The sequence below is a fragment of the Xenia sp. Carnegie-2017 genome, unplaced genomic scaffold (assembly GCF_021976095.1).
Source record: "Xenia sp. Carnegie-2017 unplaced genomic scaffold, XeniaSp_v1 HiC_scaffold_22, whole genome shotgun sequence".
Classification (NCBI taxonomy): domain Eukaryota; kingdom Metazoa; phylum Cnidaria; class Anthozoa; order Malacalcyonacea; family Xeniidae; genus Xenia; species Xenia sp. Carnegie-2017.
In genome coordinates, this window is record NW_025813485.1 from 4,916,188 (window position 1) to 4,927,218 (window position 11,031).

General features: G+C 33.5%; 2 protein-coding genes across 2 annotated transcripts; both read right to left on the reverse strand.

Moving 5' to 3' along the window:
* Positions 1–363: 363 nt before the first annotated feature.
* On the reverse strand, positions 364–2,118 carry LOC124446899 (transcription factor ETV6-like). Its single transcript, XM_046997784.1, has 3 exons — positions 1,914–2,118; positions 994–1,110; positions 364–846 (listed from the first exon to the last, which is right to left on the reverse strand). The coding sequence occupies exons 1-3, from the start codon at positions 1,930–1,932 to the stop codon at positions 626–628; spliced, it is 357 nt and encodes a 118-aa protein (XP_046853740.1). The 5' UTR covers positions 1,933–2,118; the 3' UTR covers positions 364–625.
* Positions 2,119–3,656: 1,538 nt separating this feature from the next.
* Positions 3,657–10,835, reverse strand: LOC124446710 (cAMP-dependent protein kinase catalytic subunit PRKX-like). Its single transcript, XM_046997569.1, has 9 exons — positions 10,590–10,835; positions 10,261–10,429; positions 9,134–9,397; positions 8,828–8,947; positions 6,290–6,388; positions 5,724–5,781; positions 5,575–5,652; positions 5,168–5,309; positions 3,657–3,907 (listed from the first exon to the last, which is right to left on the reverse strand). Exons 1-8 carry the CDS (start codon positions 10,663–10,665, stop codon positions 5,184–5,186), a joined length of 990 nt encoding a protein of 329 aa, XP_046853525.1. The 5' UTR covers positions 10,666–10,835; the 3' UTR covers positions 3,657–3,907; positions 5,168–5,183.
* Positions 10,836–11,031: the final 196 nt, after the last annotated feature.

Here is an 11,031-nt window from a genome sequence, read left to right on the forward strand (position 1 = left end):
AACAAAATTTTGGCTTTTATTCCAACCATGCGCCCCATATATCGGGTGTACTTTACTCGAGTATGTAGCACATGTAACTTTACGTGATGGAACTGGAGGGACGATTGATGAATGAAAATCGCTCCTAAGTACACAATTTTTGAGACTAGTGTAGACGGCTCAAGCCGTTCAGCTATTTCTGGAGAAGCCAAACGCATTCTTTCATTTTCAAATAGACTTTTACTATTGCAACGTGATGCCTTGAAAAAACATATTTGACGTACAAAAATTATTGCCAAGTAAACACAACAGACAACGGGTGCTTCTTTCTCTTGTCAACAGTTAAGCTTCAACGACATTTCCTGGTACATGATTGGGTACGAATTTTAAAAAACTGACAACAATATTTTCATTTTATTTATACCAATATACTAAAGCATATTATGTACAATTGAACTATTTAAATTTGTACCAAATACTTTTACAAATAAATATAGCGTAGGGTGTGAGCCAATTTTCTTTGCACAACGAATTCAATAAAGTTGTTCGACAATACGAATTAACGAATTAAATTATTTTGTTAAAATAAAGTATTCTGAAATCTCTCTTCAAATAATAAAAATACATAAATCATTGAACAGTCGTACTACCTATCCCCATGAACTGTTCTTTGCAATCGGCTCTGAAAATCGTGATATAGTAAATTTCCGCCACAAGGTACGCGATATAAAAACATATCTAGAGTCATAAGGCATAAAGCTTTGCCATTCATATGAAAGCGTAAAACATCTATGTTTCTGATACTATAGGTACAAGCCATCCATTCTAACCAGTTACGAACATCTTGGCATGACCATTGTCTAGGGTCTGAAACAAATTTATAACGAAATGAAAATATTATGCTTAACAAGAGCAAGACTATCGCGTTCATGAAGCGCATGTATACGTACAATTCCAACTAACACGAAATCTGATTGTAAAAAAATGAGCCTTGACCAAGGCTGAGAAAAGTACCTTCAGGAAAATTTTCATTTATAAAAGCTTCGTGACCAGGTCTTTCTTCTTTTACCATAGTGGGATAAATATTGGAGTCGGCGTTATTTTGCATGGCAAATGATGGTAAAGAGTGTCCTGAATAACAAGCAGCCTTTTATGAAGTTATTATGTAGTGGCTCATATTAGTTGTTGAGAAATAGGAATGCTAACACAGAGTTTACCATAAGTAAATATTTTTCTAGGATGTTACAAAATATATCTATATTTCCAAGGAGTTTCTTTACAATTTAATTGACTAAGTATCTATAGTTGATGTGTCGAGATGAAAAAGCAAACAGGATTCTATTTTTTGACGCACAAAGAAACAATACACATTCGGAAGAGAGATAATACATATAAATCAAGGCGTATAAAACAAACATGCAAGTAGTTACTAACAATTAATCATAAACGTAAGCTGTGGTAATTCCGTTCATCGTTAGTTCGGGAAGGATTTTGAAAATTGATTTTTGTAACCCAATATTCAAAATAGTGATGGAGATTAATTCATAATGTCAACCATTCACCGTACGCTATGATTTCAAAACAAGCATGTATAATCGTGGGGTTTCTATTCCACGCAATGAAACAGATATCTAAATAAGAGCCATATTTATAACTTAAAAAGATTATTCTACGGCACCATTCAACAGTTACAACAAAGTATCGACATACTTCTGTATAATCTTCTTGATAATGGTATTTTACTACTGTTATGAATAGTCGATAGTACTTTAAAACTAAATGAATACCGTCTGTAATAACTTTGCGACAGTTTCAAAAAAGAACGACAAAGTAATGGCGGAAACGATCGAAAACAAACGCAAACGGCACACATCACTTCAAAATAATCGATGAGTGGAATTTTGTCAGAGACAGAATATAACATAACACTTTACCTTGGGGCAGAGCTGCCATGATCTAACTTTTACTCGTTTTCTTTAAGTTGTCTTGAAACTGAAGTCATTTACACTTTTCTTGTCGCGTGAAGTGTATAAGAAATATATTTTGCAACAAAACTACGCAAACATTTCCATAAACTTTAGCACTTTCTATTCGAGTATTATGATTAAGTATTCGTAGTCATTCAAGTCAGAACCAAATGATCCAAATCGGAAACGGTAGAACAATAAACGCCGGAAATTCGTCAGAATGCTATTATAGTGAAGTGGCTTTTTCTCAGCATGTGTAAAGTTTAACAGTGCCGTAGCTGCCTGCTTGTTCTGTTTTGTGCGTTGTAAAATTTAGAAACATTAATCATTTCTTTAGAAATCTATTGATTTTGCTGAATGAGTCAATGAAAATTAGGCACAGCAGGCTCAATGCTGATTATGCCAATTTTGACAAGCAAAGTCATGAAATTGAAAATATAGTGTTACCAAACTGCAAATATTATGAGGAATGTGAAAACGATAGGGGGCAGTTACACCGGAATTGCAAAACTATGAGCTGAAAATGCCTATGGTTATTTCCGGTTGAGGTGTGTCCAGTATGCTCAGCCACCATCTCCAGAATGCTTATGACACGGACGGCATAAATAACTCGTCACCTCAAGACAACAAAGACTTGAATGACTACTTGTATTCTTTCACAAACTTGCTGCATCGTTAAACAGCTAAATTTGGGGTTTGATGCGCTGATTTTCAATGTCGTGCATGTCAATAAAACTCACACCGACTATACATGCCAATAAAGCTTTCTTACTCAAAAAGATACAAGTTACAATACTCGGGCCGTATAGATTGTTATTTCCCCTCGGTCTTAAAAAATATTGCATTAATACGATCTTTTAATCCGGAAAATAAAGTGTATATCTATTGTGTTCACTTGACGTTACTTTCAGTTTGCATTCCTTACTGAAAATGACAACAGTTTTTCGACCAAATGTTACGGATGTGTGAGAAAACATGTTGCACTTTAAATAAAGAAAAGTGCTATTTTGTGTTTGATAACTAGATTGCATTGTGGATTTCTCAGTCAAGATTTCGTCCGTGTTTGATAAAGCTCGTTACGTGCCATAATTTGTTTCTGTATTTAGAACTGTTTCTGATTAATAGAAGTTTGTGTGCAACATTCAAGGCAAAAACTGTCAGAAACTGTTTAACCTTAGGTTGACGTAAATATACAATTCTTTATATCGCTACATATTTTGTTGGTAGTGTTTTCTTTTGTCTCTTTCAATTCTTTTAAGTCTTTGTAACGCATTGTTTATCATTGTCTTACATATATAATATCTTCGGAGACTGTTTATGCTCGCAAGCTTACTTCATGAAATGTTAAATGCGTTTGTCATATAAATAAGATAATTTATGGTCAGCTGCTTCCACAATAATGAATATTCAGTACAGTCACTCATTGAATTTTTTCGTGCCACCTATATCTAATTACGCATGTGATTACCATAGCCTATAAATACTGAAAGCTGATTGGGCGAGTGAAGTTTTTAATACATGGCAAACTTTTCAAAAAAGGTTCGTTGCCATAAGGGCTGTGTAAAAAAGTATTCAACAAAAATTTTTGTTTACTTTCTCCATAAAAATATATTTTTAAAAAAGTTGTCATTTCATTTGAACGACACATTACACCAACTCTACCCACGTGATGGTCTTCTACCAATGTAAAAACATGATGCAAACAACGCGTAACGCATTTAGATGAAATTATTCCATTTGAAAGATACAAAAATACACTGTATGCGAAGTGCAAGATTTTTTCATTTCCTATAGTATATAATATAAAATATTTTGTCATTAAATTGTTACAACCGACTAATATGCAAACTTGTAAAAAGTTACAACGATTCGGCAATAGCATTCGTTATAAATTGTACTACAAGCCACGTTGCAGGACACCAAAGATAATTTCTTCACTTGGCGGGTAGACGTTGTTTCATCTGGATTTGGGAAAAAACATAATCAACGTCAAAGCTTAATGATAATAATTAATTCTAAACGTAATGATTTGTTCAAATGATTGCCAGTCGTAAATGACATGAGACTAAAAATGTACGTTCTCTGACATGATAAAACTGGTGGTGCACGCTTTCTGACAGGACAACACTGAAGATGTACGCTTTCGGACGGGATAATACTGAAGATGTACGCTCTCTCACAGAATAATACTGAAGATGTACGCTCTCTGATATGATAATACTGAAGATGTACGCTGTCTGACAGGATAATACTGAAGGTGTACGCTCTCTGATATGATAATACTGAAGATGTACGCTTTCTCACAGAATACTGAAGATGTACGCTCTCTGATATGATAATACTGAAGATGTACGCTTTCTCACAGAATAATACTGAAGATGTACGCTCTCTGATATGATAATACTGAAGATGTACGCTTTCTCACAGAATAATACTGATGATGTACGCTCTCTGATATGATAATACTGAAGATGTATGCTTTCTGACAGGATAATACTGAAGATCTATGCTCTCTGACAGGATAATACTGAAGATCTATGCTCTCTGACAGGATAATACTGAAGATGTGTACGCTCCTCTGACAGGATAATACTGAAGATGTACGCTCTCAGACTGGACAAAACTGAAGATGTGTACGCTCTCTGACAGGATAATACTGAAGATGTACGCTCTCTGACAGGATAATACTGAAGATGTACGCTCTCTGACGGGACAAAACTGAAGATGTAAACGCTCTCTGACAGGATAATACTGAAGATGTACGCTCTCTGACTGGATAATACTGAAGATGTACGCTCTCTGGCAGGATAACACTGAAGATGTACGCTCTCTGACAGGACAATACTGAAGATGTACGCTCTCTGACAGGATAATACGGAAGATGTACGCTCTCTGACAGGATAATACTGAAGATGTACGCTCTGACAGGATAATACTGAAGATGTACGCTTTCTGACAGGATAATACTGAAGATGTACGCTCTCTGACAGGATAATACTGAAAATGTATGCTCTCTGACAGGATAACACTGAAGATGTACACTTTCTGACAGGATAACACTGAAGATGTATGCTCTTTGACAGGATAATACTGAAGATGTATGCTCTTTGACAGGATAATACTGAAGATGTACGCTATGAACATATTGAAATTTCACCGGACAAAAAATACCTGGGTAATCCTGATGATGTACTACGTGAAATGTACTTGAGGATACGTACCTAATTAAAAATACTGTTAAAACTCCTTAAAAGATTCAAGTTGTTTTCCATTAACGGGTAGAGCACTCCGCCAATCTTCATCTGGATAGTCGTCAAAATTCCTTGTATCACCAGGATGGTGCATTTTTGGTACAATTGGTGGCTATATAAACAAAAAATGAAAAGATCATAATTTGCCAACTAAGCCATGCAAGTGAAAAGAAAATTTGAAATGTAATTAACTATATTCAACAATGGTCGTTTAATGCTCTTCACACGAATAGTCTGTACTCTCAACAGGATTTGGTTGATAACTTAATAACATGATGACTTTAAGACGAGTTTGGGAAAGTGCAAAAACGCTCAACCGAAAAACAATGTTTAATTGTTGCATCATGTGTATTTACAATAACTATATATACACGCACCTGTAATTTTCTTTGAATAACTACTTCCCAGTCTATTCCCCGAAACCATTTATGCGCTTTTACGTCTTCAGCGCCATTCTAAAAATATTAAAATTCACAAGATAAAAATAACACGCAGTTTTCATTACTCAGCATACATTAGAACTTACCTTCAAACATCCCAGTCTTCTTGTTCTATCATGCACTAGTAGTTTCTTTATCAAATCTCTAACATAAAATAGAGTAGCACACTGTTTCATGGTTCGTAACACAATACCATGTACAATGACAGTTTATACCTCAACCCACCCCGCTAACTTTGACTGAAGAAGCCCAGATGTGTGAGTTATAAACACAAGTTGAAATATCAACAAAAGGAATACCAGTTTATTTGATATTTTAATTATACCACGGAAATGGAATACCAGTTTATTGATATTCTTATTTATATAAATTGTTAAGTTTAATTATACCACGGAAAAACATCAGGTTTTAAAATATGCGCCAAAATTCTTTCAAATGAAGCATTCTTTGTAAAATTAGCCTGAGATGGTAAAACGAATGACTGGCAACGATACCGCCATTGCTAAATAGTTGCTTAACATCGCTGCAAAAATAATTCTTATTTAACGTAGCATTTAAGTAGAATAACATGCACATGAAATGTTCAAAACCAATTCTGACCAGAATTTCAACCATGACCCTTTATGTAAAAAGAGAAAGTTGATAAACATACTTTGCAGGAGAAGTATCCATCATCTTTGGCCATTCTACTTTGCCCGCTAAGATTTTCTCATATATTCCAAATGGATTATCATCAAAAAATGGAGGATACCTGTAATAGAAAAAGGAGCTTTTTATAGATATTTTCTTCTACAAATATTTACACAGACCAAAACTTGACACGCCAAAGAAATTGAGATGTTTATGAAATGAGCATCAATATAGGCATTTTTAATGGTATACTATAAAAAATACATAATCAAGCATTAAGAAATTATATCATTTATTCAAAAACATAAAATTCATGATATACATTGCCGATCATAAAGTCATAAAGAACTAATCGTACATAGAAATCATAAATAAAAATTTCAGAAAGAAAGCAAAAAAATTACGATAATTATCTATAGTGGGTCCCTTCTAGCTATAATCATCTTCCTATTCTATCTTCGGCATATGCTGTTAATGTATTATTTATATTTTTTGTCACACGGGCTTGCCAAAGAACTTTTGATGTGGCACACAGTTTCTTTAACATTTGTGGGATGTTACGTGTAGATCATTATTTTAAGAGTCTTTCTCCTTACACAACCTCTTCCACTATACTCGCTCAAAGAAGAAACATGTATTTGTCACGAAATTCGCATTGGAGCATCAGTCACCTGTCCAATCTTTGTCACAATGAGTGTTGGTGAAACTCGTGTTCATATGTTTAGCAGTTGGCGGTTTGCAGCCATCAAGACTTGCCTCTCTCAAACTTTTTTTCTTGAATAGAACAGATATGTCAATATCGTGTTCAATCTGCATCTTGGCTGTAGTCTGTTGACTCGTCTTGAAGTGATTTTTTCTACGTACAATTATTGCCTCAAGCCTCTAAGATGTCATCCATTACGGTCCAGGATCTCACACTCACAGTTATCACACCCCCAGTTTGTCTTTGCTTCCAGCATTCACGTTGCTGTGGTAATCTTCAGATTTTGCCAAACTGATTCTTGGCTTTGAATCCATTAAATCCCATCTCCCATTTCTTTCATTAACAACATAACTTCGTTGGTGACCTTTAATTTATTCGCTATCTTCACACAAGACGTTTAAAATGTCATCAAAAATCATTGTTGTTGCACAGACGGCTATTGGGGTGAACCCTGGTTGTTATCGGTGAAGGCAAGCACAATGCAATTTTACCATTAACTTGATCACCGCCAAGGTAATTAGCTAATGCAACTGACTCATGACAAACTTAGGAGCTCTTTCATCACTGAGATGCTTAGTTTGATGCACTTTCCTAGACCAAAAATTAACCCTTATCCAGATAAAGCGCAACAGTTTCTTCGCCTACATTTTCACTTAAAAAATTGGAAGCAAACATGATAATCAGGTACAGGCTTGTGCTCCGTCAAATCTTCATCTGTTGACATAGCTCTTCCTGCGTGTTTTTTCTTATACAACAATATAAATTTGCTTAAAACAAAGGCAGTTTTTTGTCCGAGGACAAGAAACTGATTCGTTCAATACTTTCTCCTTAATCTATGGACAGTTTATACAACTTCGAATGAAACGATTGTGTGGTTGTTTCTTTATTAAATTTTAGTTGAACACAAAACAATTGACACTCCGTAAAAAGTAAACAATATAACACCGATAACAAACAATAAACTGCTGTTGGTACATGTCAACATAAAAATTGTATACTTTTCCTGGTTTACTTTTAGTATATACATAAACATGTACTTTGTTTTGGTATTTAAATTGCACTTGTGATCTCAGAGGTAAAAAAACCTCAACTTTCTTAATCATTTTGTTCACAAGAAAATTGATGCTTTTCTTTGAGATATGCTTTAAATCAATCGTTAGTTTTTTAATATGGTCCTCAATGCAACGTATTTATGTTTCTGAGATGTACTCGTTGTTAAAGTCATGCGTTAAATTTTCCGTTTCAATGTCTGAGGTATTGATTACGACTTGTTTAACCGATAATTCTTTAATGACTACAAGAATTAGACCATATGCATTTCTACTGATGACACTAGATAAAAAGCCCTGTAGCAAATTTTGAGTATTACTTTTATTGCAATCGATATAATAGTGCTCAAAGTCAATTTGTACAGCATTACGATCGACTAAATGCTAACAATACCGTCTTAAAAAAAGTTGACTCATTGTGTTTAACAATCAGTTGAAATCAATCATCAAGTATTATGTGACTCACTATTGATTCAAACTGAGCGCGCTGTAAAAGTACAAATGCTAGTGCACTAACATATAGCGCGTACGTTACCAGTACATCAGCTGCCAATACTAGAAGGATTTTGCATTGTTTATGAGTTGTGACAGCAAATATAAGTTCAAACTGTTTTGGAAATATAGGTTGAGCTATTAGCAAAGAAAAATACCTCATTGGTAAATGCTAATGAAATATCATGAAAAACATGACAAGAAAATGTATCAACTAACCCAAATAATGACTAAAATTCACCCTCATATATTGTAAAATATAAAATATTTCAAATAAAGTTTTTGTTCCAAACAATTTACATTTTAAGATACTCACCCTATTAACATTTCATATATTAAGACACCAAGCGCCCACCAGTCAACAGCTTTGTTGTGTCCTTTACTTTGTATGATTTCTGGTGCTAAATACTCAGGAGTGCCACATAAAGTCCATGTTCTAATACAATTAACAAATGATTACTCAAATGTTTCAACAGTACATTCAATGTTGTGAAATGAATCCAAGTTATGATAAAAACTTGGATTCATTTCATGGTTAATTTAAAAATAATTTTAACAGTTGTGAAATATAGAATGTACTGAGTAGCTTTTAAAATAGAAACCAAAAATGGAATTGGCTTACTTGTCTTGTACTTCTTTGGCAAACCCAAAGTCTGTTATTTTGATATGTCCATCAATATCAAGAAGAAGATTTTCTGGTTTTAAATCCCGATATACAATATTTACAGAATGCAAATGTGCTAATGCTGAAATAATTTCAACAGTATAAAAAAGTCCAGTTGTATTGCTAAATTTTCCAGCATTTCTTAAATATGAAAAAAGTTCTCCGCCACAAACATACTCAAATACCATGTAAAGGAACTTGCTATCATGATATGTCCATAATCTAAATGAACATTAAACAGGTAATCATTATAATTGAATAACTCTTAATAAAAACAACACTCACGTCAAAAGAATTTTCTTTTTATCTGCTCAAATATAATAAACAGTTTTAGAAGTAAATATAACAAGCTTTTTTATGCAAATAAGAGCTTGCTCCAAAAATGTAATGGATTAGACTGATTTAAATTGATTTGAGATTAAAATGGGACAAGACAAGGCAATATTACTCAGATGATTTACTTAGGTGTACTTTTAATCAAAAATAGTAGCTGCAATGTTTTTTAATGCAAAGTGAAATAGTTAATATTTCTTGTATTTATGTAATGATTACAAAGACAAAAACTTAATTAGGCCAAGCCAAGTAAGTATTTGCCAAATAAGCACCCTTTAGTTTTTAATGGTGATCTCATCACATTAATACAAGAATCAAAGACAATGCTTTCATCCACAGACACATAACAGAATTATTTCTGGAACATATATTTTGAAATTTTACTTTTCTCAAAACATACTATACACATAGTCAATTTTAATCTAACTATGTGTGCATCTAATGATGTTATAGTAGGCAAAAGTTTATATGGTTTTTAATATATTTAATATAATGCCTTAAACTAGGAATGTCCTGGAAAGAACTTTGTTTTAGCAGTAATTATGACCTCATTAAAAGTTTGAAATAGATAATTTGAATTACATTCATGTAACTTATAAATGCAAAATTCTCGACAGTATTTTGCAGTATGATACTAAGATTTAATTGGTGAAAAACGTAATTTTCAGAGAGATGACTCATTCACGACAGTAACTAAACAATAAAGTAAGCTAAAGAATATACTCATTTTTTATCCATCACAGCGTACTTACAGATTAACTACAAATGGATTATCCACTTTCATTAAAATATTTTTCTCATTCTGTACGTGTTCCACTTGCTTCAGTCGAATAATATCAGCTATGCTCATCACTTTTAGTGCAAAATATTCGCCAGTTTTTTTAGTCTTTGCTAAGATGACACGTCCAAATGTTCCTGTACCTGTCAAAATAGAGGCACTCTCACCCTAAACGCAACACGGTCACGAATGTAGCAATTTACACTAAAGATGTAAACGTTTAAGATGTTAGGCCAAACACTTTGGTAAACTGGTTTTGTCAATAAAACCTGTATATGAACTACATACAAAGTAAATACGTACCGAGAGTGGTCGTTAACTCGAAATCATTTAGGTTAAAATCACGATGCTTTGTTTGAATTGCAGTTGTACTGGCCATAATAACTTCCCTGAAGTTTGTAAATTAACTCATTTCTTTATTTCAAATCACATTGTTACACTAACTCACAATACTGATTAACGACAATAATTTCCATCTTTGATTGTATAACACATCTTCCAAAATCCGCAATATAAATTAACTAAATATACAAATGAAGGTAAAATGCTTCAGTCAGATTCTGCTCATGCGCAGTCACGATGGGATTTAAGAGGTAAAGACCTTAAAAGTACTAAATATTGGAAATTGGTTTTCAAATCATTCGAAATATTCTAGTAGAGAGTAACAAATATGTTGTTTGATATTGCGTCGGCTAGTTTGGTCAAATGTGAATTGAATTTTAGTGACTTCCGTGTACTGTAAGCT

What these genes read in the sequence shown, in the direction of transcription:
- LOC124446899 (XM_046997784.1), bottom strand. An exon ending in AAATGAAAATTTTCCTGAAG is followed by an intron (nt 847 to 993) that starts GTACTTTTCTCA and finishes AATTTGTTTCAG; the next exon opens with ACCCTAGACAATGGTCATGC.
- LOC124446710 (XM_046997569.1), bottom strand. Translation starts at nt 10,665, where the DNA reads ATGGCCAGTACAACTGCAATTCAAACAAAGCATCGTGATTTTAACCTA. An exon ending in CGAGTTAACGACCACTCTCG is followed by an intron (nt 10,430 to 10,589) that starts GTACGTATTTAC and finishes CTATTTTGACAG; the next exon opens with GTACAGGAACATTTGGACGT. An exon ending in GCCAAAGAAGTACAAGACAA is followed by an intron (nt 8,948 to 9,133) that starts GTAAGCCAATTC and finishes TAATTGTATTAG; the next exon opens with AACATGGACTTTATGTGGCA.